Raw genomic sequence first — 26,971 nt, 5'->3', positions numbered from 1 at the left:
GCGAGCTTGGTGCTGTACAGCGCCATCTGCTGTTTACACAGGTGCATTCGGTCCTATAACCGCCCCCACACCAAGGCTTAGGACAGTCCCCGTCACCCCAGATTTCTTTGGTTCCCTTGTGATAAATGTGCTGAGAATGTTCTAGGTTCGTGGTCAGCAAACTCATTCATCAACAGAGTCAAATAACCAAGAGTACAACGATTGAAATTTCTTTTGAGAGCCAAGTTTTTTAAACTTAACCATAATATAGGTAGGTACATTCCTTATCAACATAGCGCCCGCACATGGTCTTTTGTGGAAGAGCCACACTCAAGGGGCCAAAGAGCCGCATGTGGCTCGCGAGCCGCGGTTTGCCAACCTTGGTTCTGTTGATCAGCCCCTTCGGAGGAGTGCACCCCTCTCCGGTTTGTTTTCCTACGTGTCCTCCTCCTTTCTTTCCTTGTGTCATTCCTTCGCGGGTGCCGTCCATTGGGGTGCTTTGCCATTTGCTTTATGGGATTGTGTAACTTTCCCTCAAGGATTCCGAGAGCACCGTCTACAAGACAGAAACCAAGCGTTTGTTATGAGTGTTGGCAGTTTTCCTCCCATTTATCTTCTCGCTTACACCATTTTTCCTTGGCAGTCCAGACATTTATAAATTTTGCTTTACTAGATGTATTGATCTTTTCCTTCATGCATTCAAGGTTTTGCGTAATGCACAGAAAGGCTTTCTGCCGTGCAGTTTTATTGGAATATTTCCAACTTTTATGTTTAATGATTGCATATTTGATGATCCTGGGATTTATTTTTATGTAAGTAATACAGGAGAAAGCCTTACTTTCCCCCTCCACTCCAAAGTGGTTCTCCAGTCAGCTCATCTTCGTTTTTCGAACAGGCTGTTCCCCCCGTAGTTGAACGTGTACTTTTAGTCACATACTCTTGATTACGTGTCTTGCTCTGTTTCTTGACATTCTAACCTTCTTTCCCTGCCCGTTTTATGCTGTTGCAGTGTGTTTTTAAACCATCTCATGCAGGTCATTCTCCCTCAGTTGACCTTTAGAAAACTCTTTTCATTGTTTATTTGTCAAAGCTAGCTTCTCTATCATTTTGTCAGGTTTCTTGCAAAATTGCTGTTGATGTGTTTTGGGGTCGTGACTTCATACTTTGGCTGGAGTGAGTTGATTTATCTGAGAGCAAGGTGTGTCTCTATGCATCTGCAGAACAAGGGTTATCCCTGGAGTCACATTCTTTTTTTTTTTTTTTTTTTTCCAAAGACAGAGAAAGGGATAGACAGGGACAGACAGACAGGAACGAAGAGATGAGAAGCATCAATCAATTAGTTTTTCGTTGCGCATTGCAACACCTTAATTGTTCAATGATTGCTTTCTCATATGTGCCTTGACCACGGACCTTCAGCAGACCGAGTAACCCCTTGCTTGAGCCAGCGACCTTGGGTCCAAGCTGGTGAGCTTTTGCTCAAAACAGATTAGCCCACGCTCAAGCTGGCGACCTTGGGGTCTCGAACTTGGGTCCTTGGCATCCAAGTCCGATGCTCTATCCGCTGTGCCACTGCCTGGTCAAGCTGGAGTCACATTCTTGATACGGTTTCCGGTTTCACAGTGTGGCTGACTTCAGACACCATCGCTTGATGAAGTTCGGTGTAGTGTCACAGAAGACTGTCCACAGTTACATGAAATGGTAGTTAAACAAAACACTCCTCCCCCTTCCTGCTATGTCTCTGCTGGAGGCTGGATTTTCTTCTTACACTTGAATGGAGACAATGTATTGGAACTGAGTGCAGTCCTGACGAGGGTTCCGCCCTCTAAAGGCAGACAGCAGGAGGATTTCCAGTCAATGGAAAACTGCCATGCAGGCTGACTCCTCACTGTTTGAAAAACAGTGTGTATTTTTGGTGAAAATATTTATGTTAACATCAGTGCATGTATTGTCATTTTTAAAATGAATGAATAATGAAGTATGTTTGAATCTTCTCAGATTTGATTTCTGAGGGGGCACCCTTCACTAGGTATATCCCACTCAGAGCTTGTCCTGTGGGCCTCACTCAGGTTTTGAAAAGGTGGGGGACTGCGCCAGCCCAGGTGTGGGCAGCTGGGCACAGATGCTGGGCGGGCTCTCCTACTGGAGACGTATTGAACTTCACCGGGGAAGTTCTCCTCTTTCTGAGGCCGTTTCCTCCCTTGTAAAATGACAGTAAAAATGCTGTTTCCTTCTCAAAGATTGTTGTTTTTACGTTTTTAAAAAATTACTATTGTCCCAATGACAGGCACTATGATCTCTGATCGTTTTTAAAAAAAGAGATGGTAACATTTCCCCAAAATATGTTGTTTTCTGCCCGTCTGTGTAAAATATTCACGTCTGAAACCCTCTCCCTTGCAACCTGATACACATTTTCTTTTTTTTTTTTTTGTATTTTTCCTAAGCTGGAAACAAGGAGGCAGTCAGACAGACTCCTGCATGCACCCGACTGGGATCCACCCAGCATGCCCACCAGGGGGCGATACTCTGCCGCACTGGGGTGTCACTCTGCCGCAATCAGAGCTATTCTAGCACCTAAGGCAGAGGCCACAGAGCCATCCTCAGCGCCCAGGTAAACTTTGCTCCAGTGGAGCCTTGGCTGCAGGAGGGGAAGAGAGAGACAGAGAGGAAGGAGAGGGGAGGGGTGGAGAAGCAGATGAGCACTTCTCCTGTGAGCTGGGAATCGAACCCGGGACTCCTGCAAGCCAGGCTGACGCTCTACCACTGAGCCAACCGGCCAGGGCCTTGATACACATTTTCAAGTATACGTGTAAACTTAAATTTTTATGATTAGAAAAGCGGTAACACTAATTCAGAACATTGACTTAGGCGTGATGAGACAGATGGTAATCCTATAAAAAGATGGCATATATTTTTAGAAGTTCAAACAGAAAAACAGATATTCTTAAAAAATTCTAGAGTGATCTTTGCCTAGAAAATGAAGGGGAGAGATAAAAGGCCAGGTGGCCTCAGAGAGCTTGTGATAGTGTCTGATCCCTAGAAGGAAAGTTTGTGTATTTAATGTCAGTATTGAGTTCATATGGATTGGTGGTTGAAAAAGGAATAATTAATCAAGTAGAAAATTACCAAGTATTCTACGCTGGTTATCAGTCTCTTGCTTTGTATGAAATGGACACAGTGCCTGACCAGGCCATGGCACAGTGGATAGAGTGTCGGCCTGGGATTATGAGGTCCCAGGTTCAAAACCCCAAGGTCACCAGCTTGAGCACAGGCTCATCTGGTTTGAGCCGCGGGGTAACCAGCTTGAGTGCAGGGTTGCCAGCTTGAACGTGGGATCATAGACATGACCCCGTGGTCGTTGGCTTGAGCCCCAAGGTTGCTGGCTTGAACCCTAATGTCATGCTGGCTTGGGCCCAAAGTTGCTGGCTTGAGCAAGGGGTCACTGGCTGATCTGGAGCCCCCTGGTTAAGGCACGTCTGAGAAAGCAATCGATGAACAACTAAGGTGCCATAACTATTAGTTGATGCTTCTCATTCTTCTCTCTTCGAGTCTGCCTGACCCTGTCTGTTCCCCCTCCTCTAAAAGAAAGAAAGAAAGGGGGGGGGGAAGGGAGGGATAAAATGGCCGCAGTAGTGGGAAGCCGAATGATGTGATCCCAGATTTAGTGAGGTTAATTTAAATGTGGATACTTGACACATGGGAACAGTTGCATATGTCAGCGTCAAGTTGCCTGTCCTTGCAGAGCAGTGTTATTCAGAGCACTCCACTGTTCACTCAGCACTTACTTAGTGAGTTCCTTCTTTGGGCCAGGTGTGAGCTAGGTGCTGAGGATAAAATTTTGAGAGAAGGAAGTTGACCTCCTCCCTGCTTTCATGTAGATAATAATCTGCCGGGAAGATAGGCATCAGTCCAGTGATTATACAGCAGTCTAAGCACACGTAGTGGATGAAAAGTATGGGCAGAGAGGTGGGCAGTTCCCTTAGAGCCCAGGGCTGGGGCTTTCACGTGGTGGGAGAGTGCAAGGTGTGGTTCTTGAGGAATGGAGAGGTGAGCAGATTAATCAAAGAGGAGAATGAAAGAAAAATTTCAACTCAAAGAGCTGGTAGCTTAAAAAAGTTCTGTATTGAGAGAATTGGTGACTATGAATGTGTTCAGTGTGAGCGGAGCAGAAATCAAGTCAGGAAGGACCGTGTAGGATCTTATAGCCTGTGTTAAGGAGTGTTATAACTTTATCTTAAATAGTGATCAGTTATCCCTCAGGCCTGACCAGGTGGTGGCACAGTGTATAGAGCATTGGCTGGCTTCAAAAGCCCACTGTCACTGGCTTGAGTGCAGGCTCGCCAGCTTGAGCGTGGGATCATAGACATGACCCCATGGTCGCTGGCTTGAGCCCAAGGTCACAGACTTAAGCCCAGGGTCACAGTCTTGAACCCAAGGTTGCTGGCTTGAGCCCAAGGTCATTGGCTTGGCTGGAGCCACCCCAGTCAAGGAACATATGAAAAAGCAATCAATGAACAACTAAGGAGCTGCAACTATGAGTTGATGCTTCTCATACTTCTCCTTTCCTGTCTGCCTGTCCGTGTCTGCCTGTCTCTCGCTTAAAAAATATATATATCCCTTCAGGCAAGGAGTAAGAGAGATGGAGGTGGCCAGTCCATCTTTAAAATGTGGCAATCTGATATCCCTGGATTGTTTTGTTATTTATTTGTCATCAAAGTTACATTCCTGGTTGGTTTGTGTGTGTGTGATTTGAAGAATGTAAATGTGTGGGCTCAACACTTGGAAGTATACCTATAAACTAGACCATGTTGATATTTGAAACCCTTTACTAGTTCTCATTGCACTTTGAATCAGACCCAAATACCTTAAACTTGGCCAGGTGTGCCCCATGCATTCACGCCCTAGGCGTTAGACACATTGGGCTTCTCGGTGTCTGTATCTGCTGGTTCCTACCTCAGGCCCTTTGCATATGCCCTTCCTTCAATGTTGAAAGTTGTTCTTTCCACCTCAATCTTCCCTTTGCATGACTTGCTCCTTCTCATCATTCCAGCATTGGCCTAAATATTGGCTCATCAAGGAGGCCTTGGACGGCCTTGGGTGTTCACGGAATCTGGAGTAGGAACCTTGTCCTCTCTGATCACCTCCTGCGTTAGGGTGCCTGCCACAGTTACCGATTATCATGTCCTCCTTGGCTGACTTGCTTTGTGTCTGTACGGCCTAGATGCCCCTGGGTCCTTTTGTGCTCTCCTTTGAACTCGTTTTGTTGTTTATCGTTTCTGTACCTTGTTTAAAAAAGTGTTTAAATGTATTTTATATTTTATTCTAACTCAGCTTAGATTTTTAATATAATCTTTTGTGGTGTGAGGTATGGAATGCATTATTTTTCCGGATCTGTAACCGCTTGTCATGGTACTGTCGGTGGAATAGCATCCTTCCTTTCCCCTTGGTTTGCCTTCCGTTCTCATGTCAAGTTTCTGTGTACACACAGGTCTGCTTCCCTGCGTGATAGCATTTCTTTGTTTACGAAAGAGTTCTTCAAATATTCCCATGGTATATATATTTGTAACGTTATAAAATTACTTTATATTTGTTTAGAATATCAGTTAGTTGCAGCAGAACTTGTAACTGACTTTCAAACATTGTAAAAACTTCATACTACCGTATTATGAAGGAGTCATATTATGAAGGATTCATAATACATACAGTGTGAGGATTTTCATGAAGATGTTTTTGCCTTTCTAAAATACTTCTGCAGAAAGGCAAATTGATATGAAGTCAGTATATGGATGCTGAGCATGGTAGGTATGGTGAGTCATTGACAGCCTCAGGGCTAGCCACAGGGTGTGCCACAGAGCTTGTGGGGGTGTGGATGCAGCAAGGAGTGGTCAGAGTGAAGGGCTCACCCATCTGCAGGCTTGTAGACCCGACTCACGTGATACAAACATGTTATGTGTACTTTTTACTAGAGAGACATTCTTTTTTATTTATTTATTTATTTATTTATTTATTTATTCATTTTTAGAGAGGAGAAGGAGAGACAGAGAGAGAGAGAGAGGAGAGACAGAGAGAGAGAAGGAGGGGAGGAGCTGGAAGCATCAACTCCCATATGTGCCTTGACCAGGCAAGCCCAGGGTTTCGAACCGGCGACCTCAGTATTTCCAGGTCGACGCTTTATCCACTGCGCCACCACAGGTCAGGCGAGAGACATTCATTTTTGCTTACTACTTATTTATTTGTGTTTTACTATTTCTATTGATATTTTTTCCTTGTTTTTTTAATTTCAAAATAATTTTATATATATTGTTATTCCCAAAAGAACAAATTATTTTACTTACATTTTATATAAGCTGTTTTCTAGTGGCAGGTAGTCATTCATCTTAATCATGTATCAATAAAATATCTAAATTCCATTACATAATGGTTTTATATTTACAGTATCACAGTACATGGCTTCTTATTCTTGTCAAAAGAGATTAGATATTGAGATATGTCTTTGAGTACAAAACCTATACTGTCTTGCCAGCTAAAGTACACTGTCATCTGATTTTTATGAATGGCCATATTTTTGTCAAAAATGATAAATGTTGATAAATGTTCTGTCTTAATGCATGGATAGAAGATGGGGGTACTTGGATAGTGAGTTCATCTAATATACAGTAACATTTTTTTGTTATGTATATAACAAACATTTATTTTTTGAAATCAATTTTAATGAAGTGACATTGATAAATCAGGGTACATATGTATGTTCAGAGAAAACATCTCTACGTTATTTTGACATTTGATTATGCTGCATTCTCATCACCCAAAACCAATTGTCATCTGTCACCTTCTAACTGGTTTTCTTTGTGCCCCTCCCCTCCCCCAACACCCTGCCTCTCCTCCCCCCACCCCGTAACCCCCACACTCTTGTCCATGTCTCTGAGTCTCATTTTTATGTCCCACCTATGTATGGAATCATATAGTTCTTAGTTTTTTCTGGTTTACTTATTTTGCTCCGTATAATGTTATCAAGGTCCATCCATGTTGTAAAAGATCCGACGTCATCATTTCTTATGGCTGATTGTATTCCATAGTATCTATTTACCAAAGCTTTTTAATCCACTCGTCCTCTGACGGACACTTGGGCTGTTTCCAGATCTTTGCTATTGTGAACAATGCTGCCATAAACATGGGAGTGCATTTCTTCTTTTCAAACAGTGCTATGGTATTCTTGGGGTATATTCCTAACAGTGGTATAGCTGGGTCAAAAGGCAGTTTGATTTTTAATTTCTTGAGGAATCTCCATACTGTTTTCCACAGTGGCTGCACCAGTCTGCATTCCCACCAGCAGTGCAGGAGGGTTCTCTTTTCTCCACATCCTCGCCAGCACTTATTCTGTGTTGTTTTATTGATGAGCGCCATTCTGTCTGGTGTGAAGTGATATCTCATTGTGGTTTTAATTTGCATTTCTCTAATGATTAGTGATGTTGAGCATTTTTTCATATGCCTGTTGGCCATCTGTATGTCCTCTTTGGAGAAGTGTCTATTCATTTGTTTCGCCCATTTTTGATTGGATTGTTTGTCTTCCTGGTGTTGAGTTTTACAAGTTCTTTATACATTTTGGTTATTAACCCCTTATCAGACATATTGTCAAATATGTTCTATTGTGTAGTTTATCTTTTTATTCTGTTCTTATTGTCTTTAGCTGGGCAAAAGCTTTTTAGTTTGATATAGTACCATTTGTTTATCCTGTCTTTTATTTCACTTGCCCATGGAGATAAATCAGCAAATATATTGCTGCGAGAGATGTCAGAGAGCTTACTGCCTAAGTTTTCTTCTAAGATACTTATGGTTTCACGGCTTACATTTAAGTCTTTTATCCATTTTGAGTTTATTTTTGTGAATGGTGTAAGTTGGTGGTCTAGTTTCATTTTTTTTTGCAGGTAGATGTCCAATTTTCCCAACACCATTTGTTGAAGAGGCTGTCTTTACTCCATTGTATGCTCTTACCTCCTTTGTCAAATATCAGTTGTCCATAGAGTTGTGGGTTTATTTCTGGGTTCTCAGTTCTGTTCCATTGATCTATATTCCTGTTCTTATGCCAGTATCAGGCTGTTTTGAGTACAATGGCCTTGTATACTAGTATAACTTGATATACGGAAGTGTGATACCTCCCACTTTTTTCTTCCTTTTCAAGATTGCTGAGGCTATTCGTGTTCTCTTTTGGTTCCATATAAAGTTTTGGAATATGTGTTCTATATCTTTGAAGTAAGTCATTGGTATTTTAATCGGTATTGCATTGAATTTATAAATTGCTTTGGGTAATATAGACATTTTAATGATGCTTATTCTTCCTAACCATGAGCACGGTATATGCCTCCACTTGTTCGTATCTTCCCTGATTTCTTTTATCAATGTTTTATAATTTTCCGAGACAAGTCTTTAATCTCCCTGGTTAAATTTATTCCTAGGTACTTTATTTTTTTGGTTGTAATGGTAAAGAGGATTGATTGATTATTTCTGACAGTTCATTGTTAGTGTATAAAAATGCCTCTAATTTCTGAGTATTGATTTTATATCCTGCCACTTTGCCGAATTCATTATTCAGGTCTAGTAGTTTTTTGACTGAGACTTTAGGGTTTTCTATATATAATATCATATCATCTGCAAATAATGATAGTTTTACTTCTTCTTTTCCAATTTGGATGCCTTTTATTTCTATTTCTTGTCTGATAGCTGTGGCTAGGACTTCCAGAACTATGTTGAATAAGAGTGGTGAAAGGGGGCACCCCTGCCTTGTTCCTGCTCTTAAGGGGATTGCTTTTGATTTTTGCCCATTGAGTATGATGTTGGCTGTGGGTTTGTCATAGATGGCCTTTATCATGTTGAGGTGTGTTCCCTGTATTCCCACTTTGCTGAGAGTTTTGATCATGAATGGGTGCTGGATTTTATCAAATGCTTTTTCTGCATCTATTGAAATTATCATGTGGTTTTTCTCCTTCCTTTTGTTTATGTGATGAATCACATTGATTGATTTGCGAATATTGTACCAGCCTTGCCTCCCAAGAATAAATCCCACTTGATCATGGTGTATGATTTTTTTTCATATATTGCTGGATGCGGTTTGCTAATATTTTGTTGATTTTTGCATCTAAATTCATCAGGGATATTGGCCTATAATTTTCTTTCTTTGTGTTGTCTTTGCCTGGTTTTAGAATCAGAATTATACTCGCCTCATAAAAGGAGTTTGGAAGTCTTCCTTCCTCTTGAATTTTTTGAAATAGCTTCAGAAGAATAGGAGTTAGTTCTTCTTTGAATATTTGGTAGAATTCACTTGTGAAGCCATCAGGCCCAGGACTTACTTTTTTGGGAGTTTTTTGATAGCTGTTTGAATCTCATTTGTTGCAATTTGTCTGTTTAGGTTTTCTGATTCTTCCAGATTAATTTTTGAAAGATTATATGTTTCAAGGAATTTGTCCATTTCATCTAGGTTGTCTAGTTTTTTGGCGTACAGTTCTTCATAGTATTTTCTTACAATATTTTGTATTTCTGCTGTGTCAGTTGTTATTTCTCCACTCTCATTTCTAATTTTATTTGAGTCCTCTCTCTTTTTTTTTTGGTGAATCTGGTTAAAGGTTCATCGATTTTGTTTACCTTTTCAACGAACCAGCTACTGGTTTTATTGATCCTCTGTATTGTTTCTTTAGCCTCTATGTCATTTCTATCTGCTCTGATCTTTATTATTTCCTTCCTTCTACTAGCTCTGGGCTTTACTTGCTGTTCTTTTTCTAGTTCTTTTAGATGCAGGGTCAAGTTGTTTATTTGAGCTTTTTCTAGCTTCTTGAGGTATGCCTGTAGTGCTATGAACTTCCCTCTCAGGACTGCTTTTGCTTTGTCCCATAAATTTTGAGTTGATGTATACTTGTTATCGTTTGTTTCTAGGAATTTTTAAATCTCTTCTTTGATCTCATTGTTAACCCATTCATTATTTAATAACATGCTATTTAGTTTCCAAGTGTTTGAGTATTTTTCAGTTTTTCTGTTGTGGTTGGTTGATTTCTAGTTTCATGCCATTGTGATCAGAGAAAGTGCTTGATATGATTTCAATCTTCTTAAATTTGTTGAGACCGCTTTTGTGCCCTAACATGTGGTCTATCTTAGAGAATGTCGCATGAGCACTTGAAAAGAATGTATATTCTGCTGCTTTAGGGTGAAAGGTTCTGAAGATATCTGTTAACTCGAGTTGATCTAGTTATGTCCTTTAAGTCTTTTGTTCTTTGTTAATTTTCTTTCTTGAGGATTTATCTAGTGATGTTAGTGGGGTATTGAAATCCAGTACTATTATAGTATTGCTGTTGATCTCGCCCTTTAAATCCATCAAAGTCTGCTTTATATAATTAGGTGCTTCTATATAAGGTGCGTAGATATTTATAATGGTTATTTCTTCCTGTTGGATTTCTCCCTTTATCATTATGTAGTGACTTTCTTTATCTCTAACTATAGTCTTTGTTTTAAAGTCCATTTTGTCTGATATAAGTTTTGCTACCCCAGCTTTTTTTTCATTTCCATTTGAGTGAAATATTTTTTTCCATCCTTTTATCTTCAGTCTATGTGCATCTTTTTTTTTAAGGTGTGTCTCTTGTAGACAGCATAGGTATGGGTCCTGTTTTCTTATCCACACAGCTACCCTATGTCTCTTGATGGGATCATTTAATCCATTTACATTTAAGGTTATTATTGATATGTAATTGTTTATTGCCATTTTATTCTTTAAAACTGTATTTCTCTTTTGCTCTATTCTTTTTCTACTTTGATCTGTTAATAACAGGCCCCTTAGCATTTTTTGTAGCCTTGGTTTGGTTGTAGTGAATTCCTTGATTTTTTTTTTCTGTTTGGAAAGCTTTTTATTTTTCCTTCAATTTTGAACAATAGCCTTGCTGGATAAAGTAGTCTTGGTCGTAGGCTCTTGTTCTGCACTACTTTGAATATTTCTTGTCATTTTCTTCTGGCCTCAAGTGTTTCTGTTGAGAAGTCTGATGTCATCCTTATGGGGGCTCCTTTTTAGGTGATAGCCTTTTTTCCCTCGCAGCTTTTAATATTTTCTCTTTATCACTTAGCTTTGGTATTTTAATTATGATGTGTCTTGGTGTAGGTTTCTTTGGGTTTCTCTTTAATGGAGTTCTCTGTGCTTGAACTTGTGAGACGTTTTCCTGCCTTAATTGAGGGAAGTTTTCAGCTATGATATGTTTGAACAAAGTCTCTATCCCTTGTTCTTTCTTGGTACCCCTATGATGTGGAAGTTATTTCTCTTCATGTTGTCACAGAGCTCTCTTAGAGTTTCCTTAGACTTTTTGAGTCTCTTCTTTTTTCTGTTCTGCTTCCGTGCCTTTATTTATCTTGTCCTCTAACTCGCTGATTCGATTCTCAGGTTCATCCATCCTGCTTTTAATTCCTTCCATTGTGTTCTTAATTTCTGATATTGTATTTGTCATCTGACTGATTCTTTTTTATTATTTCAATGTCCTTTTTTATATTTGCTATCTCTTTATTTAGGTGTTCGTAATGACTATCTATTGTTCTAATATCTTTGAGCATCCTAACAATTGTTATTTTAAACTCTGTATCTGGTAATTTGGTTATATCTGATTCATTCAGGTCCTTTTCTGGGTATTTCTCTTGATTCATTTGTGTTGCATTTCTCTGCTTTTACATTTTGTCTCTGTAAAAGAAGGTTTTGGCCACTGGAGTCCACTGGATGTGTCCTCTGTGTTCCCTAGGTGTGGTCTGTCTGCAGGCCCTCCACCCTCTCTGCTGTTTCTGCTTAGGGCGTTCAGGTATGGGCATTGCTGGTGCCTGCCCACTAGGCTGTTGCTGTGGTTTCTGCCTCTCCTTCACGGGAGTGGCTGTGATCACATGCTTTTGTGTACAAGCCTCTGTGGCCTTGGCCTTCGCCCTGCCCCCGCGGGTGGCGTTATGCCCAGCCCTGAGGGTAGGGGTGAGCACCTTTGCTTAGCTGCGGGTCTCCGCCTGATTCTGGGAAGCCCACCCTTGCAGGAGGAGCCGGCTTGTGGGACGGCTGCAAGCTTGGCTCCACAGGCCGGGCGGGACTGCGTGCCCACTCTCAGTAATGAGACTCCGCCTGTTCTAGGCTTTTCGCTCCACCCCCGTGGGATGTGCCGGCTTCCAAGTCAGGACACAAGCCTCAGTTCCTGGGCAGGGAAGGGCTGTTCTCCTTGCTCAAGGGCAGGTCTCTGCCCCTTCCGGGTTCCTGCCCTTCCCCCGCAGGCTGGATGGCAGGCGGCCCACAGCTGGGCTTGATTTTGCACGTCCCCTCCTCCCCAGCCGGGCAAGACTGAGCGCACACCTGGGCCTCAGTGGAGGCCAGCCGGCTTCTGCCCTTGCCGAGGTAACAACACTTCTGTGTTTCACCCCAGCCCTCTGGCAAGCCCTCAGCTGTGTGGTAGGGGGCGCTGCAGCTCAGAACCTAACACTCACTACTATAGTCCCGAAAGCTCCCTCCTTCTAAGCGACTCTGCTCTGAGTGCCGCGGGAGAGCTTGTTTGGCTGGTATCCTGATTCCCTTTGCTGGTATTGCTGTTTCCAGGGGAAATATTCACTTCAGGTTTGGGGAGTGACTCATCCCAGAGGTTAGGGTGGCTGTCTCTCAAAATGTTTCTCCCTGTGCCTCCTAGATTACAGTCTCTTCCTGCTACTCTGGTCCTCTCCTCTCTCCTTGTCCCCCGGAGCCCCGGGTGAGTGGTTGTGAGAGAGGTGTTCTGTGTGGTCCCTTTAAGAAGGATCCTGGGTCTGAGAAATCAGTCTCTTTCTTGCAAACAGTATCCTGTCTTGTTTCCAGCTAAGTACTGTCCATATGCGTCTTCTAGGCTCTGGGGCTGCAGGCTGGGGCTTTGTTCCTAGGACTCAGGACCCTCCCCTCTCTGCTAAACTCACTTCCCGCCATGCAAATCTCTCTGGGCTGCTATTCGCTCCAAGGAGCTGGGCAGCCCTCTCCGTGTTTCCTCTTTTCCTACCAGTCTCAGTGTGGCTTCTTCAGTGTTCCTTGGTTGAAGAGTCCTCTTATTTTAGTCCAAAGTTGGTTTTTCCAGATGATGGTACTTAAAATTAGTTTGTAATCCACTTTGTTTCTGGGAGGTGGAAGTTGGTACGTCTGCCTACTCTATCACCATCTTGTCTCTCCTAATATACAGTAACATTTAATAGTAACTGGTTGGCCCTGGCCTGTGGCTCAGTGGATAGATCATCAGCCTGGTGTATTGACATACAGTTTTGATTCCTGGTCAGGGCACACAGAAGAGGTGACCATCTGCTTCTCCACCCCTCCCCCTCTCTCTTCTCTCCCTTCTCTCCCTTCTCTCCCTTCTCTCCCTCTTTCTCTCCTGGAGCCAGCCGGTCAGTTGGTTTGATTGTGGCCCTGGGTGCTGAGATTAGGTCAGTTGGTTCGAGCAAGTCAGCTTAAGGTGCTGAAATGAGCTCAGTATTCGAACATTGCTGCAGGCCAGGTTGCCAGGTAGATCCCCAGTCGGGGCACATACAGGAGTCTGTCTCACTATCTTCCCTCCTTTCACCTAAAATACTTATATGTATTTTATTTTTTCCCTAATGTGCTCAATAACATAGGGACATGAGAGAAAGACTTTTTATAACTGCCTCTTCCTTTCTAGGGGTGAGCCTGCACCACCACCGGTTGCCCGATCTGAGTGGTCTTTACTGTAAGGGTGTCACGTAGGCTCCACCTGCGCAGCAGGGAAGCCGCGTTCAGCTGAAGCACATGTGCAAGGTGCAGCTCCCTTCTGCCTGCACGGTGCACCCTCCTCGCTGCCTTACTGACGGGCTCCCGTTATCACTTGCCATCGGTCAGCCTCTCTCACGGATGATGAGACCGCGACCCGTGTGTCTGCCTGTATTTCAGCACACAGCGGTGGGTGCGTGGCGGGCTCCCTGGGAGTGCAGTGAACTGACGGCCGTCTCGGGGTGGCCCGGAGGTCTTTTACCCACTCAAGTGAGTGGTGCCGAGCCGATGGGTTGGGGGGATCGTATCCTTTGTTCTGCGAGCCATTTGCTCAAGTCCAGGTAATCCCCTCATTCTACCTTGTGCCCTGATGGTCATGCAGACGGCAGAACACGTCCACCGCGGAGATGAAACACGCATAAACACAGAATGGTTTCCATGATCGGTTTATAGGACTGATGAGGCCCAAACGTTTTCATCTGAAATGACTTTCAGAAAGTCTACAGATTTGAAATTCTATCATTTCAGTGATGGAGCAGTGTACAAAAAAAAGTTTAGGAATTACATTTCTGGATGCAAAAATAAAATGTTGACTTTGAAAATTATAAAAAAAAAAAGGAAGAGGAAGACATGGTTCTGAACTGTGCTTATGATCATGCAGACAGACCTGCGCCAGCCACGCCCGGTTGCTCCAGTTCGGGGGGGGGGGGGCCAGGGTGCTGGGGTGAGCGGGTGCTGGGGTGAGCCCCGGAGTGCAGGGGTGAGCGGGTGCTGGGGTGAGCCCCGGAGTGCAGGGGTGAGCGGGTGCTGGGTTGAGCCCCGGGGTGCTGGGGTGAGCCCCGGAGTGCGAGGGTGAGCCCCGGGGTGCTGGGGTGAGCCCCGGAGTGCGAGGGTGAGCGGGTGCTGGGGTGAGCCCCGGGGTGCTGGGGTGAGCCCCGGAGTGCGAGGGTGAGCGGGTGCTGGGGTGAGCCCCGGGGTGTGGGGATGAGCGGGTGCTGGGGTGAGTCCCGGGGTGCGGGGGTGAGCCCCGGGGTGCAGGCGTGAGCCCCGGGGTGCAGGGGTGAGCGGGTGCTGGGGTGAGCCCCGGAGTGCAGGGGTGAGCGGGTGCTGGGTTGAGCCCCGGGGTGCTGGGGTGAGCCCCGGAGTGCGGGGGTGAGCGGGTGCTGGGGTGAGCCCCGGGGTGCTGGGGTGAGCCCCGGAGTGCGGGGGTGAGCGGGTGCTGGGGTGAGCCCCGGAGTGCGGGGGTGAGCGGGTGCTGGGGTGAGCCCCGGGGTGTGGGGATGAGCGGGTGCTGGGGTGAGTCCCGGGGTGCGGGGGTGAGCCCCGGGGTGCTGGGGTGAGCGGGTGCTGGGGTGAGCCCCGGAGTGCGGGGGTGAGCGGGTGCTGGGGTGAGCCCCGGGGTGTGGGGATGAGCGGGTGCTGGGGTGAGTCCCGGGGTGCGGGGGTGAGCCCCGGGGTGCTGGGGTGAGCGGGTGCTGGGGTGAGCCCCGGGATGTGGGGGTGAGCCCCGGGGTGCGGGGGTGAGCGGGTGCTGGAGTGAGCCCCGGGATGCGGGGGTGAGCGGGTGCTGGGGTGACCCCGGGGTGCGGGGGTGAGCCCCGGGGTGCAGGCGTGAGCCCCGGGGTGCGGGGGTGAGCGGGTGCTGGGGTGAGCCCCGGGATGAGGGGGTGAGCGGGTGCTGGGTTGAACCCCAGGGTGCTGGGGTGAGCCCCGGAGTGCGGGGGTGAGCGGGTGCTGGGGTGAACCCCGGGATGTGGGGGTGAGCGGGTGCAGGGGTGAGCGGGTGCTGGGCTGAGCCCCGGGGTACAGGGCTGAGCAGGTGCTGGGGTGAGCCCCCGGGTGCAGGGGTGAGCGGGCGTATGGGGAGAGAGCCACGCAGTGCAGGGCTCCCCCCAGGTAACATCGCAGCCAGTGGGGTGCTTTTTGTTCATTGTTACTGATGTTTTACATTTTTAAACTACGTCTGAATCCTTGAGGGTCCAATAGGCTTGTTTCTCCTCCATTGTAACATGGTGCCCTTCCTCTGGGTGCGAGCTGGCCGTGGGGCCCAGCGGGAGTCTGTGCCGACGATGAGGACCCTGGCCAGCGGTTCAGGAGAAGCGAGGTTCACGAGGAAGCAGGTGGACCAGGGTCTGTGCTGTCAGCGTTAAGGAGCCCTTGTCCAATGCCAGCTGCCTGGTTGGCGCGGAGCTGCCCTGGGGGCGAGGCGGGAGCCGTCCTTGTCCCGCGGCCCTGACCTTCTTACCAAGTGTGCGGGGTGTCCCTGTGCCAGAGCCAAGGCAGTGCAGCTGAGTAAGATAAATGTTCTGTGAGAAATGCTTTCATGAGACCTTTAAAATTTTTTTCAATTTCTTTTTCTTTTAGAAGATGGCACCAAAGGGCAAATGATGCTGGAGAGATACTCAGACGCAGCCCGGCCGATAGCCCGCCCAGATGTTTATGGGTGACATTCCGGAGAGAAAGTGAGCCCCGCGGAGTAGGTCCGACGTCAGAATGAAGAAGATTAGTCTGAAAACCTTCCGGAAATCTTTCAACTTGAATAAAAGCAAAGAAGAAACGGATTTCATGGTCGTGCAACCCCCGTCCCTGGCCAGCGACTTTGGGAAGGAGGACTCCCTGTTTGGGAGCTGCTACGGGAAGGATGTGGCCAGCTGCGAGATCCACGGGGAGGTCGAGAAGGTGGGGGGCAAGGGCAGGGTCAAGAGCGAGAGCCTCATGGGCACGTTGAAGCGGCGGCTCTCCGCCAAGCAGAAGCCCAAGGCCAAGAGTGGCACCCCTGCCGGAGGCCCCGCCGACGATGATGCCTTCTCCTCCTCCTCGGCGCCCATCTTCAAGGACGTGCGAGCCCAGCGGCCCATCCGGTCCACATCCCTCCGCAGTCACCACTACAGCCCGACGCCGTGGCCCCTGCGGCCCACGAACTCCGAGGAGACGTGCATTAAGATGGAGGTGCGAGTCAAGGCCTTGGTCCACTCGTCCAGTCCCAGCCCGGTGCTGAATGGCGTCCGGAAGGACTTCCATGACCTGCCGTCGGACACCGTGTGCCAAGAACCAAACAGTTCCCTGAAGGGTTCCGAGTCCTCGAACGGGGACTTGCACCTGCACCTCGATGAGCATGTGCCTGTCGTTATCGGACTTATGCCTCAGGACTACATCCAGTATACTGTGCCTTTAGAGGAGGGGATGTTCCCCCTGGCGGGGCCGCGTGGCTACTGTCTGGACGGCCCTTCGCCCATGGAGGTCTCTGCTGTCCCCGCTCTGGGCGGAGGGAGCGCCTTCGCCGAGGACGAGCCCCCGGGCGCCCCGGAGCTGGTCGTGGCCCCGGAGATCTTCGTGGACCAGTCGGTGAACGGCTTGCTGGTCGGCACCACGGGCGTCTTGCTGCAGAGCCCCGGCGCGAGTCACGAAGACATGCCCCCGCTCTCACCGTTGCTACCTCCCATGCAGACGAGTCAAATCCAAAGGAACTTCGGCGGGCTGGCGGGCACGGATGCCCAGGTGGCGGAGAGCGTGCGCTGCCACTTGAACTTCGATCCGAACTCTGCCCCGGGGGTGGCCCGCGTCTACGACTCGGTGCAGAGCAGCGGGCCCATGGTGGTGACGAGCCTGACGGAGGAGCTGAAGAAACTGGCCAAACAAGGGTGGTACTGGGGACCAATCACGCGCTGGGAGGCAGAAGGAAAGCTGGCCAACGTGCCCGACGGCTCTTTCCTGGTCCGGGACAGCTCTGACGACCGATACCTCCTCAGCCTGAGCTTCCGTTCCCACGGCAAGACCCTTCACACCAGGATCGAACACTCCAACGGGAGGTTCAGCTTCTACGAGCAGCCGGATGTGGAGGGGCACACGTCGATAGTGGACCTGATTGAGCATTCCATCAGGGACTCGGAAAACGGGGCTTTCTGTTACTCGAGGTCGCGGTTGCCTGGGTCTGCCACGTACCCGGTCAGGCTGACCAACCCGGTGTCGCGGTTCATGCAGGTGCGCTCTCTGCAGTACCTGTGCCGTTTCGTCATACGTCAGTACACCCGGATAGACCTGATTCAGAAACTGCCTTTGCCAAACAAAATGAAGGACTATTTACAGGAGAAGCACTACTGAAGTTAGGGGAGCCCTGTGTCCTGCACTTTGGGAAGAAGAGAAAGAGATGGGAATACCGTTTACAAGACGTTCGTTGCTATCGGAATCTTTGCTGCCATACTCTTTCAGTCCTTTGCATAAAAGGGTAATCCATGCGTTTCCCAGTGGGGGAGTGTCTGTCGGCAAGGTGTTCTGGGTTTATTTTGCTTCTTTAAAAAGGGAAGTCTTGAGGTTTTAGAAGTGTGAATTCTCTTTTATCAATGTGCAGAAGAATCACAATGTGAATGATCAGATTCTCCCCCCCCCCCGTCCTTTGCTGCTAGCCACTGTGATTTTTATGCATTAAAAGCACATTTCATGTGTATCCAACCCTAAGTAAAGTCAAATGAAACTTACAGAATGAAAATTGTTACGTCTCTTTTAATGGCCCATTTTGAAAGATACTGTTGAGTCAGCATACCCATGTGACAAAACAATTTACGCATACACTGAAAATGAGTTTTTGATCTCATACTTAAGAAGGATTTATTTAGAATTATAAATTGATGTAATCTTGGGTACTGGAGCGCATACCTGCAACATATCTTTTACAACACTCATTTCTAAATTATTTTTAAGGTTGGGCTGGGGCTGTTTTGTTTTGGTTTGGTTGTGGAAATTTGAATTTTTCTGTTGCCTTCATTTTCATCTTGTGGTTTGTCTATTTTATTAAATGGCCTTACATGAAAAAATCATAAAGAAATGTGTACCACCAAGTTAGAAGTTGTTGCCTTTTCTGTCGTTAAGCTCTGGTACAAATTGGTGTAACATATAAAGACATATGGAACTAGAACTATTAAAGAAATACTAGATGGTCATAGTTTCCTGTGATAGCAGTTTGTTTGTTTTTTTTGTGTTACCTGTATTTTCCTTTGCTAAAATATTTGTGATTCCTTTAGTTTAGTCAACATTTTCTTTGGTGAACTTGATGTATAACTGATTTCGTAAACAGGCTAGATTCTATTGGAACATTCAAGTTATATAGAGTTTTAAATTGATTTGACTACAGAGAAAATTGTTTTTTAAAGCTGGATTTTTCTTTTTCTTTTATGTAGTCACTCTTAAGATTTGCTAGATTTGACCCTTTATATATCCCACTAGAACACACAACAAACCCCAGTGACTTTAGTTGAAATATTGTGGAAATTGTGGAACACCAAGAAAATTATTGAAACTATGTCATATATATGGAAGTCTTATTGGTTACCATATAGACTGCCAATTAAAAACAGGTTTTCTATTTGTTTCTTTTTAAGTTTTAGGTAAATTGGCATCATTAGTTACTTTATCTCTGATTTAGTTTTTGTTTGTTTGTTTGTTTGTTTTGGGGGGGAGGGGGGAAGGTGATATACCCAACACTTTTTAGTTATTTTGAAGTGTAGTGTTTACTCACTGCATGAGTCTTAAGTGTAGTATTTGGGGATGACCTCCAAACAATGTTTCCATCTCAGATGAAACATGTCATTGAAAACATTTTTGCCTTTGTCACTGTTTTCCTAGCTCTTACCCCCATTTAAGAACAGGATAAAGGTATTAGGTCGAACTTACTGGCTTGGTCATTCAGACATATCAGTGTCCCCATTTTTCCCTCTATTTGTCTTTTAGGGTCAGAACTAGCAATTAATAGGAGAAGACACAATGCCATAATATCACATTTATGGTATTTTGACTTAAAGGAGAAGAGGTACTTAATTTTTGTAGAATGTTGATTGTACCTTGTTACAAAGACTCATTTTTTCTGATATTCTCACCTAATAAGATGGAATATTGAGTATACTGTAATAATATAATTTAAGTGTTCACTATAAGCTATTTGGATTAAGAACTATTACAGAGTTGTAATCTTATCAAATTAATGCAAGACATTTAAACTATTTTTTTGCAAAACTATTTATTTTTAAACAATTTAAAATATATCTAGGGTGAGTTACAAGTCCCTGTGCATCTATATTAGATGGCAGGTATTGTCACAGAGTCACTATGTGTTAGTAATAGATGTTGAGATGGCTTCTCTATGTTTCTAGAAGCATTTACTGTACTCTTCTTGAGATCACGGTGCACAGAGGCCTTTGGACTGCCCTGAACCTTGTCTTAGCATGTGGGCATAGCCTGTCTCCATGTTTTCCTCATGGGAATGTGTTTAAGATCTAGCTGTTTAGTTTCAAGTTAAGCTTACTCTTATTTGCATCTGAATGTTTTGAAAATTATATTTTGTGTTTTTATGGTGGGCAAATCTTGATACTATTTTAATTTAGAAAGCCAATTCTTACGTGCTTTTGTATATTTGGAACATCAAATGCTTTAAAGTAAAATGCCCTGTTCTAATCCAGTTTGAAATTCCTAGGGTCTGATACCATGTCAATAAAAATGAAAACATTTTCCAAGAAATTATTTACAAACAAGGAAGTATTGCAGTATTTTCTACTTTTGCATTAGAACCATTTGGTGTAGGCAGACAGCATGATAGAAAAGGTTGGCTTTATAGGATCCTAACACAGTCTAGTTAAGAGTGAAAGGGGAAAAGAGAGAAATCTTCAACCAGTTGTTCGGTTATTTTCATTTTGGATAAAGGTCTGGATTATCTTGAATGGCAGCTAGATGATGTGGACACAAGCAATGGATGATTTTAAACATGATTCCAGAACTCTGAGCTCAAGGCATGCAAAAGAAAACAGGAAGGCTGCTTCTCTTTGACACAGTAAATGAATGAGCTGTTTTTAGCAAATATTTCACCACAAAATATAGAGGCCAAAGCTATTTCCAGGCTTATTTAGGACACTATTATGCATTTTTATAAAAAGCAAGCATAGAAAGTACTTGAAAAATATCTCACTCTCTTTCTAAGGAAAACTGTTCTCTTTCTACTTGGTGCAATAATCTGAAGACTTAGAAGATCCAAAAAATCTTATATCACAGGAAAGGATCACTGAGCTAAAAATAGTTCTTAAGGAAACCAGCTACACAGGGCAACCGTCTTGCTATTGAAGGAAATTGCGTGCCAAAGGTTACATCATGGGCACATAGGAAATAAAACAAGTATCGTCATTATTTCTGAGCCAGTATTATTGAAGCAGGATACAAGTTACATCTTAACAGAGATTATATGCAACGACTAGACTTGTGCTAAAAGTCGACGTATCTTTCTTAACCATGCTTACAGAAATGCGGGTTTAATCATTGAACACTTCACATGTCTACAAGAGGGATCTGCTTTCTGAGTGATGCTGATAGTGTATTTTCAGTCTTAGTGGGTTTTCATCGAACGTGAATTCTTAATTTGAAATTTAAATCGCTACCAGCAATAGACAACTTCGTTGAAAACTGTATAAGGAATAATCTCCAGTTCCATAAATAACTTAAAAATTCTAAAATAAAGGTATGGGTACGCTAGTAATTGCAGATTCGGTTTCTTCGAATACTTTTTTAATCCTGCAGAGAAGGGTTTTTTGTCACGAATATCCTTTATATTAATCAGTCACGACATGGCCAATGCGTCGTTGGTGTTTCTGAAAAGCAAGCCAAACATCCTATCCAGAGATGATGAGAAGTTCTTAGGGAATTTTGTAATAAGTATCCATGTTGGGTTAAAGAAATTTTATAGTCTTTGGCAGTGCCATTGGAATTAATCCTTGCAATCCAGATTGCTGTAGTTTACACTTTTCTCTATGTTTCAAATCAGGTGAATTTGATCCAAAGCCCATTGATTTTAATATGTGTTTTTGGTTTGTACACAAATTATAGTAATTTCTTGCACATTTTTGGAAATTGATTGTATAAGAATTTATGTATCTGCTTCTAGATACAGTGTGTAAATAAAAAATTTCGTTCACAGGATCTGCCTTGTGGTCTGTTTAGTGCCCAGACAGAGGTTTGAACTTGTATCGGGTGGAGGAGATACATCCTGGGTGTGCCGGAAACTGAGTACAGACTGGAGGCTGAGGGACCGGCAGATTTTAGTCAAGAGGGAAAGTGGAGTAGTGTTGTTCATGGGGGACGTCCAGTGAGGAGTTGTACAGTTTTGCTAATGTCCTTAGCCTTCAACACAAAGACTGGAGTGAATGGGCAGAACAATTAAACAATGAGTAGTTACAATTCATAGTAAGAATATGTTGCATTGTGAAACATTGAGAAAAGCGAGCCTCCTATTACTTAGTAGCCTTTCATAGACCCAGAGCCAGGTTCCCCAAGCACATTGTATGGAAGTAAGTTCTTTAGAAGTTCAGAGCTCAGAATGGTTTCTTGTAGCTACTGAAATGAAGGATACACTGTTGAAGTTATTAAACTCCAAATTGGCTTCAAGATTCACTTTAAAATTTTGTTGCTCTAGTGTTCTTGCACAAGGCTTTAAAAAAAATATTCTAGCTAATTCAAAGATAAGTTTTTAAATGGTTGGAAGCATCACCCATTGTGACTTTAATAAAACCCAAGTTACCCGACATGCTCACATGCCAGAGGTGGTCATAGTAAGTAGTGCTGACCCTAACTTCAATGTTGCATTGTACAGAATTAGGCGAGGAGCATGGTCCGGCATCTGGAGCGTGTGGAAGGCTGGACTCGGCAGGCTCCCTCCATGCCATAAACAGGTGGATTCTCATTTGCCCCTTCTTGGGTTCCTTCAATCTGATAGAGCAATGGGGGTGGGGGGCGGGCTGCTGGCGGGCTGGGGTCCCGGCAGGTACCTGTGCTTCGGAAAGCCTAGCCTGGAGCAGGGCGGGGGTTGGAGTACAAACACACGCATACCTACGCACACGCACTGTGCCCTCTGTGAAGACTAAAGCCCTTTGCCACAATAGATGATTTACTGAGAACATGAGGTCAGCCTCTGGACTTCTGTAAGTTTTCGTTATGGTGACGGTAGCCAAGTCCTTTTATCCCCTGCCACCCACCTTTAAATTCTCAACTGTGTTTTAGCCTCACCGGTTCTACTTAACCCTTTACTAGGCTTTCAACTTTCTGCATCAGAAATATTTAACCTTTCTTTCCCTTGGATTTAGCAACTACCATCTATGACCTTTGTAAATCTGTTGATTATATCAGTTGGTGCACATCACGTTTTGATAGAGATCAAGGAAAAAAGGTAAAAATCATGTCAGAATAAAAACCTTTTTCTTTAATTGTTCTGGACAAGGGATAATAGAAACCAAGAAAAACGAACATGTATTGGGAATTCTTATTTTAAGTCAGTTTTCAAGAAGCATTGGGGTGAGGAATAGAAGGGAGGTTTTCTGAATTTTACTACTGTTTAGACTCCGTTTTAATTTTAATACATAGAGCCTAAACTGAAACACTTTTAAAAATTCAAAAGTATCTTAAGAATCACTCTGACTAATAATCTTCCAATAGCTAATAATTTTCAGATATGTGAATTGCAGAATCAACACCAGATTTCCTCAGCTCAAAATTTCCTACATCCTCTTCATTTCCTATTCTTTTCCCCTTAAAAAACGTGCCTGCAGTGGTATAAAGTCTCTGCTGCGCCCAGAACATGTGCTTCGTAGAACAGTCTCAGATACCGAATGTACAGTTGACCCATATATGGACTAAAGACTGAATTATTTAAAGAGACAGCTTTTATTATAATAAAGTTGAGAATTTAATATGCCTAATGGGCAGGACTTAAATGTTTTCCCCATTGAAAAAATTACATGTTTACTTGTGAGGATATTTCTCATCATACCTAGGATTCTATCGTGGTATTTTGGTTGTTGAACAGCTAGACCAGCCCAAGCCATCACCAAGAGAACTTTCTCCCCTCGTATTTTCAGTTGGATCCACTCTGGACAGAAAACATTCTGTAAATGGCTCCCCCTCTGCCCTGCACTCCGTGCCAGGCATCTTCCACACTAAGCCAGCCTCTTTTTCTTTGCAGAAACGGTGTTTTTATAATTCTGTATCCCACTTATATGTTATGTTACAGGATCTAACAAAATTCCCTGTTCAAAACCAAGCATTGATTTCTTTTGTGTCGGGATTCAGTTCTAAAATATTTCATCTGGTCTTCACATGTGAATAAATTAAAGGTGAAGGAATTTATATTTTTAATGGCAAAAGGAAATTTAAGTGGCAGAAAAATGTTCTATTAAAGGTAAAAACCTACAACCTCTCTTTCCTTTGCTACAAACCTCTTCTTGATGCATTTCCAAGGGAAGCCATTTTAATGGAAAACAAAATAGGACAGAGCATAAGACGAACATAGAAATCAATACTTTTTTTCAGCAGTGACTTTGGGGCTTTCAATAAAATGTTTCTAAAGTATGCCTGCATGCCCCTCAGTAATTTGTGGAACAATTTTTTTCATGGCTTTGATCACTTTCTAAGCTTGGGGAGGGGGAGTCTTCATCTACCCAGGCAATGGCCTCATTTTCATTTGGAAATGCCTCTAGAGGAAGCAATGATATTGGGAAACCGAACTTTGATCTATAGCCTTTGATTATGGGAAAAATATGAATGTAATTCACTTACTAGACACCGTGCGATCTGAGGGGCCTTTGGTTGGCAAGTAACAGCTCAAGTGTGGTATAGGGAAGTTTATATATACTGCTCACAAAAATTAGGAAAGATTTCAAAATGAATATGACGTGATAAAACATCCCCTAATTCTTGTAAGAAGTATATTTATGTCTTTGAGGGCTCACTCAAATACGGACAACTCATTTCTCTAGTAATGATGGCTGATGGTTGGTTTAGGTAGCTTTAAAAAGTGGCTCTGTGTGTGTGTGTTTTATGACGTCTGAGGAAGTAGTTTTTCACTGTTTAGAATTTGAAGACAATTGGTGGAATCCAGAAATTCAGCCAATACCAACTAGAAAAGGAAATCTGAGCTTGAGTTTTTAGAGCAATTAGCACAAGATGCTGATTTCTTTTTCCTGTCCTGCTTTATATTTTAAAATGCCTACACATTTATATGATTTCTACTCATTTGTGGCTTTTAAGCCATCTACGTTGGCTGTGTGAAAAGAAGAGTTGATGTAAATTCTACATTTAAGTAAGTTAATAATTTGAGTTGCTAATTATACCTCCGGGGTACGAAAGAGCTCATCTAAGTACATTAAATATGTAACAGCTATCAACTACTAAATGCTAAACCTCGTCGATTGATAGAACCTCGGATTTTAACCTTGCTGTTGAACTGTTTCTGTGGAAAGGGTCTCTGTGGGAGCTGAGTAATAAGGCATAATAGGGTGGGAGTATATTTCTATTGTTTTCAGAGGAAGTTCAGATGCAAGTGTAAACGTTCAGCTCACTAAAAACTCTTGAGTGAAGCTCAGAGTAAAAGACACACATGTACTTCCTATTTTTTTATTTTTCAGATTTCATTTCCATGTTAGCCTTAGGGTAAAACTTCACTTTTAATATCATCGTGCTCATTTCTCTTCAGAATGTGTGGTGGAAATGAATGTGCTGGGCCCAGAGGTGGAACAGATATTAAGGGAATCTACATTTTAGTGTGAAGTTTTCAGCTGCATATCTTAAAACTTTACAGCTTAGTGATTTTTATTTTTCATCTAAATAGATTATAGGATAGAGTTCTGGAGCAAACTCCATAATTGCCTAGGTCTTTCACAATGCTGAATCTTATTCTAGGTCCATGATCGGCAAACTCCTTAGTCAACAGAGCCAAATATCAACAGTACAATGATTGAAATTTCTTTTGAGAGCCAATTTTTTCTTTTTTCTTTTTTTACAGAGACAGAGAGTCAGAGAGAGGGATAGATAGGGACAGATAGACAGGAACAGAGCGATATGAGAAGCATCAATCATCAGTTTTTCATTGTGACACCTTAGTTGTTCATTGATTGCTTTCTCATATGTGCCTTGACTGGGGGGCTACAGCAGACCGAGTAACCCCCTGCTCAAGCCAGTGACCTTGGATCCAAGCTGGTGAGTTTTTTGCTCAAACCAGATGAGCCCGTGCTCCAACTGGTGACCTCGGGGTCTCGAACGTGGGTCCTCCGCATCCCAGTTTGATGCGCTATCCACTGCGCCACCGCCTGGTCAGATGAGAGCCAAATATTTTAAACTTAAACTAGATAGGTAGGTACATTCCTTATTGAGGTAGCACCTGCACGTGGCATTTTGTGGAACAGCCGCACTCAAAGGGCCAAAGAGCCGCATGTGGCTTGCGAGCTGCAGTTTGCTGACCAGGGTTCTAGGTGTGTAGCTCTCTCGTTAGCAGTTAATCATTGACTGTGTAACTCTCAAGTCCAGTGGCGTAGCGAACATAACTGGCGCCCGGGCACGACTCTATTGGCGCCCCCCTCCCTCTCCTTCTACTGTGCTTTTCTTGTTTGTCTTGGAGACCATTTGGCGCCACTCTGTGAGTGGTGTCCGGGGCATGACAGACCCCTTTGCCCCCCTCACCACTCTGTGAGTGGTGTCCGGGGCATGACAGACCCCTTTGCCCCCCTCACCACTCTGTGAGTGGTGTCCGGGGCATGACAGACCCCTTTGCCCCCCTCACCACTCTGTGAGTGGTGTCCGGGGCATGACAGACCCCTTTGCCCCCCTCACCACTCTGTGAGTGGTGCCCGGGGCATGACAGACCCCTTTGCCCCCCTCACCACTCTGTGAGTGGTGTCCGGGGCATGACAGACCCCTTTGCCCCCCTCACCACTCTGTGAGTGGTGCCCGGGGCATGACAGACCCCTTTGCCCCCCTCACCACTCTGTGAGTGGTGTCCGGGGCATGACAGACCCCTTTGCCCCCCTCACCACTCTGTGAGTGGTGCCCGGGGCATGACAGACCCCTTTGCCCCCCTCACCACTCTGTGAGTGGTGTCCGGGGCATGACAGACCCCTTTGCCCCACTCACCACTCTGTGAGTGGTGTCCGGGGCATGACAGACCCCTTTGCCCCCCTCACCACGCTACTGCTCTGGTCTCTACACAGAGGGGATAAAACCCTGGAAAGCAGGGTTATAACTCTGCCATAATATCCAGTATCTAGGACTTGATTATTTTCTTTAAAATTTTGCTAAAGTTAATAATAATTTTCATTAGCGGGCACATTGCCAAAATTGTTCACAAGAGACATAAGGAAGGTTAGAAGTCTGTCTTTTCTCCCTTATTTTGAATCCTTAAATGTCATGAGTCTTTTTTTATTTTTTTATTTAGTGAGAGGTGGGGAGGCAGAGAGACAGACTCCC

At 44.4% G+C, this 26,971-nt stretch overlaps 1 protein-coding gene across 4 annotated transcripts in view; it reads left to right on the top strand.

Annotated features, from left to right (window-relative positions):
• Positions 1-21,661, top strand: part of SOCS6 (suppressor of cytokine signaling 6) — a 37,619-nt gene extending 15,958 nt beyond the window's left edge. For 2 of the 4 annotated variants that reach the window (XM_066246222.1, XM_066246219.1), the window contains exon 2: positions 16,073-21,661. In XM_066246222.1, coding sequence (XP_066102319.1) covers positions 16,202-17,809 — 1,608 coding nt within the window. In that variant the 5' untranslated portion in view covers positions 16,073-16,201 and the 3' untranslated portion in view covers positions 17,810-21,661. Of the gene's footprint in view, positions 1-13,640; positions 13,902-16,072 lie in introns of all 4 variants that reach the window. The other 2 variants (XM_066246220.1, XM_066246221.1) reach the window with 2 other exon arrangements.
• The last annotated feature ends 5,310 nt before the right edge of the window (positions 21,662-26,971 follow it).

This window comes from Saccopteryx bilineata, chromosome 11 (assembly GCF_036850765.1).
Source record: "Saccopteryx bilineata isolate mSacBil1 chromosome 11, mSacBil1_pri_phased_curated, whole genome shotgun sequence".
NCBI classification, from domain to species: domain Eukaryota; kingdom Metazoa; phylum Chordata; class Mammalia; order Chiroptera; family Emballonuridae; genus Saccopteryx; species Saccopteryx bilineata.
This window is presented reverse-complemented; position numbering and strand designations above follow the sequence as displayed.